Source organism: Notothenia rossii (assembly GCF_949606895.1).
Source record: "Notothenia rossii genome assembly, chromosome: 5".
Taxonomy (NCBI): Eukaryota; Metazoa; Chordata; class Actinopteri; order Perciformes; family Nototheniidae; genus Notothenia; species Notothenia rossii.
This window is the reverse complement of record NC_136903.1, coordinates 74,834,321-74,841,036: the sequence shown is the minus strand read 5'-3', so window position 1 is coordinate 74,841,036 and position 6,716 is coordinate 74,834,321. Positions and strand designations below refer to the sequence as shown.

Sequence of the window (6,716 nt, the reverse complement as noted above, 5' to 3'; positions counted from 1 at the left end):
CACAGGGATCTGTGTAATCGGTACCGAGCTGCAGTTAGGTATCAGATGTTCTCTGTTGAAGGTTGACTAGAAATGTGAGATGACTTGTGTGTGTGTCTCTTTGTGTTCCCGCAGGTTGTATTAATAATGTATGTTGATGATGAAGCTTTAATGTGCACTGAATAATGTGGGAAAACCAATTATTGTTTTGACTATAAGGCTTTGTCTTGTCTGTCATTTTCACTAAGTATTGATGAAATGTCTAACCCTACAGAGCAGCTACAAGTCTGTTCTCATCAGAAAATGCTGAGCAAGTACTGCTTTGTTTTAAAGCTTTTAACCACATGCTTAACAGTTCTATGGAGCAGGCAGGGTATTAACATAGTTAGTAATTTTACAAAAGGCTGGCTTAATCCGCTTATTACTGTAACAGTTGAAGCAGTTGTAGTGAAGCTCTGCAGCACTCTTACATTTTCTCATGTTCTTTCTCTTTCAGATTTACTTCTATGCATCATATGTTTTTAAAGAGGCTGGAGTATCTCCTGATAAAATCCAATATATCACTATTGGCACTGGTACATGTGAACTCACAGCATGTATATTGTGTGTAAGTATCAGTAACAAGAACAGATTAAGTCGCCAAAGGCAACCAGAGACTTTTGTTTACTCTTAAAGCTTTAATGCTGACTAAGGACTAAGAACAGCCCCATGTAGCGTACTGTGACAACAACAGGCGTTACATATTATTTAACAGTTGACCACACTTACACATATGATGTTTGGCTTTTTTAGTAGTAATTCCTAGATTAGCTTTAGTACCAAGGAAATAAGAAATGTTAGGATCTTAAACTAAGTAGAGAATAGAAAAAAAGTAGTGGATATATTTAAATAGACCATGGAGATTTTTTTTTTATTAAAGGGCTTTTTACATGTTCTTGTAGTCTACTAAATTGTTCTGACAGTTTCAAATACTTTGCAGATTTAGTTTATTCGTACAAAACATAAATAATGTATAACAGTAATGTGTCAACAAAGCCAAATGTGTTACTCTTAGACAGTGTCACTGTTTCCCTGTTTGTCATTTATGATGCTCAAGTTACATATTTACTTCCGAGACTTAAGTCAATCCTTTATTCCAACGCTATCCAAGAAAGCATATTGTCTAATCTCTAATACAGTGGTTCTCAACCTTTTTACACCAAGTACCACCTGAGAAAATAGTTGGCTCTCCAAGTACCACCATATGACCAATGTTCAAATACAGTCCATGCACAGTTCATGCAGGACTCAGAGGCAAATGTATTCATAATAACATTATTTATTGTCAGCCACAGCTACATGTACAAAGAGCAGTCTCTCTCTCTCACTCACGCACGCACACGCACGCACGTGCCCACAGACACACGATAAAGAGCAAAATAATAACTTGTTCTCACACAACAAATGACAACTGTACATGCAATCAATATAATAATTAATATTCAATAAGGTTATATTATATTATATAATTATATAATATTATATAATATTATATATATTATATAGGTAATATTCTCCTCTGTACCTCTCTTCCGAATACCCCCCGTTTTGAGCCACGTTTTTAACATCATTCAGCTTTCTTCTTTCTTTAGCTTGCTTGCAACGTTCGCTAATCGTTCGCGGGTAATGGTCGTCATTAGCAATGCCAGAAATAAAATATTTTTTTGTATGTGTTTAATCTAAATCTGTGTTTAAATCTAAAAACAACAATAGCCTATTATAACTTATTTAAAACACAGTTTCAATTATTTCAAGCTTATTTTCATTCGTTGTAGTATTTTGATAGTATGATTTATTTTGTAATTAATGTTATTCAATCAAGCCTCAAACTGATGGCACTTGTCCCTATAGTTTTAAATTGAAGTTGTCTGAGGTCCTTACCACCAGCTGCTCTTGCATTAATAAGTAGTGTACCTTTCTTACCTTTTTCTTTACTTAGTTATGTTTTTTGTATTTTTCATGTCTGTGTTATGTGTAAGAACGTGTAAAGTTGCTGCCGTCTTGGCCAGGTCAGCATTTTAAATGAGATGTTGTCTCAATGTTTTCATCTGGTTAAATAAAGGTTAAATACATTTTTTTTTAAAAAGATATATATTTTTTATATTTCAGATTCCCCCGCGTACCACCAGCGGGAGCTGGCGTACCACAGGTTGAGAACCACTGGTCTAATATATATAACTACTCGTTCAATAAATAAAAGCAGTGTCTAGAGAATAATGATTTGTACGAGAATTACATAAAAACTGACAAGCATCTTCTATGTTTTTCCTGCAAAAGTTACCATACTTTCATAAATTACATAAGCAATAAACAAATATGTATTCTAATATTCAGACAATGTTTGCCATATATGTATATTGATTAGAGTATGATTTTTTTTTCAAGATTGAAGGCTTTTATTGTCATTCGTTCATAGCTTGAGTGTATTTATGACGATGAAAATCTCTGGTCACAGGCTCCTCCAACAGTGCAACACAATAACACAGATAAAATAGTGCAAGTAAATAAAATAGAATATAATAGAAACAGTGCAAACTTTGTTTGCTGTGTGGCAAAGACTAGCAAGGATTTGGATTACAAGTTTCTTAAACTATACAGTAATTGGAATATTGATATGAGTTGCAAACAGATGAATGTTATGTATGTTCTTCCAAAAGTTAATTGGTTGCTGAACAAGTGTTTTTAGTGTTTTAAAATCTTAAATATGATTTATTTTGTATGTGAAGGGCAGAGTCTGATGTCCATTCTTTGATGTTTTTCAGAACCTGCTGATTGAGCGTAAAGGTCGCAGGTTCATGCTGATGGGAGGTTACATCTTCATGACAATCTGGGCTGTGGTATTCACAATTGCTCTGTCATTTGAGGTATTTAACATCACTTAACCTACCCACATATAACCTATGTTATACTAGTCCAATGCTAATTCATAGTTGTGATTATTATATGAGGTTTCGTCAGTGAACTGAGCATCACAAGTCTATCATTAATTAATGAAATTTGAAAGGGAGCTGGTTTCTTTTTCTGAGAGGCTCACTGTTTATTTTTCTCTTTTCTGTACACATGCAAACAGCACTATACATCCTGGATGCCGTACCTGAGCATGGCCTGCATATTCACATACATCCTCAGCTTTGGCATGGGACCAGGTCTGTTTGAAGCCTTTTTTTATATACTATGGTAAAATCTAAAACATACAAACACAATTAGAAAGTATGAAGTTGACTTTTGATTGTCTTCGGGTTTTATGTTTCAGTATTTGTAAGCGACTGAAAGAATATTGCTTTTATTTGACTTTTTAATGGTTATTTCATTTTCTTTTTGTTGTTATTTTGTTGTAAGAAGGGGTAGGTAAAATAAGATTTTCTTCTCCCTGCTCCTTTCCATCATGCGCTATAAAAATAAACCAGTATAAGTGTACATGTGTTGTAAAGTTGTACATGTTTTGTTTTAAAATAACTGCCATGTGTGGAATAAACAAATAAATAAATACAATTTCACATCAAGATGCATTCATGAAATTAAAATACTCACAGCCTTCCAGATAAATAAATTAACTACTAATACTATATAAGAAATTTCCGTATTATGTTTTGAATACAATTTTTTGACAATGACAATTTCGAGTTTTACTGTAATGAAGCAACTTATCACTATTATGCGTTATCAAAAACCAGTACGGGTCAGGCTATAAAAGACAGATTATATTTATATTGTTAATAATATAGATGTGGTATGAAGCTCTGTTCTATGTGTTTTTGTTTTTCCTTAGCTGGAGTGACTGGCATTCTGCCGACGGAGCTCTTCGATCAGACGGCTCGGCCGGCCGCCTACATGATCGCGGGCTCCATGATGTGGCTCAACCTCTTCATCATGGGGATGATCTTTCCCTTTCTAATGGTCAGTCTGCCACTTCACATCCACATCACATGTAAAGACAATGAATAAATACGCACACGTTGAGGAAATTAAAAAGTAGAGTGCAAAATTATCAAAAGAGAAAATTAAAGCATTATTTTAAACATGCTCCTTGTTTGTTTCCCATCTCCAACTCTGCTATATTTACATGAACAATATCTGTCAAAGGAGTTTACTGCTGGAATGTGATAGACGATGAGTGTGTAGGTCCATTAACAAATACAAAAATGATTAAATTAAAATGAGCAAATAAGGTGGTAAACACATAACACCTAGTAGTGAAAGATTATTAAGATATTGTATGCTGTACTTTCAGTCTAGTCCTTTTTTGGTAAATTTTTTCTTGGTTGTTTCCTTTAAATTGAATGCTTCATTGTTGTTGTTTTTTTTTAATATCATTTTGTAATATTGTCATTGTTAGACCAAATGTAATTATAACTTCCATATAAAATAACAAGCAAACATGCTTAAAAAAAAAAAGGGTTTATGGTTAATCTATTTATTATAGTATTAAATGAAACATCACCTCTTTAATTGCCTTTTTTGAGATGGGGGGGTTGATTTATCTAATTATTAAGTGACTTAAGACTACAAGCAGGGTAAAATGCCCAATGATTAACTTCTTATAAATACCAAAAGTCATCGTATAGCGCCACCCAGAGTTCATAGTCTAAAACTGAGGCTTTATCCCCTACTGATCCTTCTTGATATGGAATTTGAAGTTAAGCTTTTAGTTCAAACATTCCCAATAATATAATGTTTTGTAATTGTGTACATAAACAACAAAAGAACAGGCAAACTTGTTTCAAATTGTAGCACATCATCAGACCTTTCAGTCATTTATATATCTTCACATCAGTCTGATGGCTCTCTGTTACTTTATTTTACAGAGTGAGTTGAGCGAGTTCTGCTTTGTGCCTTTCGGAGCCGTCTGCCTGCTGTCTGCGCTGTTTGTCGGCCTCTTCCTGCCTGAGACAAAGGGGAAGTCTCTGTCAGCCATCACAAGTGAATTTCACAAGCTCAACTTCAAAGGCCAGGACGAAAAGTGTTTGTCGCAAACTACGACTCAGTATCAGTTGGGTGAAGTGAGTCTCTCAACGGCCTTGTAGACTGACTGCTGAAAATCAAACACAAATGGCCCACTGTGAGACTCGAGCTGCTTGAGCTGGGAGAACCCATGAATGTCTGAACTATCACATCCCCACAAACAACTTGGAGCAATTATTACTCCTTTATCTTGAATGTATGTTCTATTCCAAAGGATTTTTCTATCATATCTTCGCATGGTTCACTCATTGATGACGTTAAAAAAGCTACTCAAAAACCACTGAACATGAAGACACTGCATACAAAGCAGTACCTGAAAGCTAGGATAGACACCATCTATCTATTACATCTAAATCAATAAGACTAGATAGTGTCTATCCTAGTATCCTGTGCTGCTCTTTGATTTCTTTATTGTTTATTGTAATTCAAATCACTGTATATCCACAGAATATAAGTAATCTGCTTCTTCTGAAGACAAAACACTTGTTTTTAGTTAACAAATAAAGCCTTTTCTTTAGTTGTTTCTTGTTTTTTAATTAATTAACACCAATATATTTAGAGCTATAAACAACCATGGCAGACCTTTTTTCTCTTTTCATGGGTCAAAGGTCAGACTGAGTTGCACATCAGGCCTTCTAGCTAAATAAAGCAGCACATCAATCTAGAACAAAATAAATCTCTTAAAATAAGAATAAAGAGTTAAGTTCAACATTTTTATTATAAACTGAATGCATCAGTGTACCTCATTCAAAAAAACAATGTAATAATGTAAAGCGTTCATGCATTTAGTTTGTACTGATATCTACTGTATTTACATGACTGACATATGTGCAATAGTTTATGTTGAATGTCGACATTATGTTTTCATGATCTAACCCTGAGCCAATTAAAGTCTTGTATTAAAGGTCCCATGTCATGCTTTTCCGGTTATTACCCGTCCCCTTGTGTGTTATGAAGGTTTTTATGCATGTAAACGGTCTGCAAAGTCACAAACCCTCAAAGTACACCCTGTAGGGAGTAAAACTCTAACACAGAAAATAGCTGTCTATGCTGCCCCAGAACGCAAGTGACGTAACGACGACCCAATGGACCAATCCGTGGAGCTCCTCACACGCACACACACTCTCAGCGGCAAAAATGTGACGCGCTGGGGCGGGGGGGGGCTAGTGGAGCCTTGCAACGGCAAAACTGTGGCACGCTTACACTGTAGGTGCGCCGCGTTTGGGGGTGCGAGTGGAGCCTCGCAGATGGGGGTGCTGCAGCCCCCTCAACACCCCCCATTCCCACGTCCATGTTGCTCAGGCTGAGTTCAGGCTAACTCACAGAAACTTTTTTTATGTCATAGTATTTCAACAAATATAGTCAAGGTCTTGAAGTTTTAAAGTTTTAAAAGGTAATGCTGATTTTTTTTTTTTTTAGCAAAGTGTTTAAAATGGAAAACAAAACATCATTACATTTTTGCTTAATACTTTTTAAGACACTGTTAATAGCTTTCTTTAAAGATTATCTCCGAATCATAAAATTCAGTTTAAAGAGGACATATTGTGCTCATTTTCAGGTTCATATTTTTATTTTGTGCCTTTACAATGACATGTTGACATGATTTAATTTTGAAAACGTCCTTTATTTGCACCTGTGCTGCAGCACGTCTTTTCACCATCTGTCTGAAACAGAGCCCAGTCTGCTCTTATTGGTTAGCTGTCCGGCTCTGTTGTGATTGGTCAACCACTTAGAGA

The 6,716-nt window shown here is 35.3% G+C and overlaps 1 protein-coding gene across 1 annotated transcript in view; it reads left to right on the top strand.

Annotated features, from left to right (window-relative positions):
• Positions 1 to 5,910, top strand: part of LOC307038889 (solute carrier family 2, facilitated glucose transporter member 11-like) — a 9,499-nt gene extending 3,589 nt beyond the window's left edge. Inside the window, exons 7-11 of the mRNA XM_079680563.1 lie at positions 441 to 586; positions 2,781 to 2,882; positions 3,089 to 3,164; positions 3,788 to 3,915; positions 4,824 to 5,910. Coding sequence (XP_079536689.1) covers positions 441 to 586; positions 2,781 to 2,882; positions 3,089 to 3,164; positions 3,788 to 3,915; positions 4,824 to 5,042 — 671 coding nt within the window. The 3' untranslated portion in view covers positions 5,043 to 5,910. The remainder of the gene's footprint in view (positions 1 to 440; positions 587 to 2,780; positions 2,883 to 3,088; positions 3,165 to 3,787; positions 3,916 to 4,823) is intronic.
• The last annotated feature ends 806 nt before the right edge of the window (positions 5,911 to 6,716 follow it).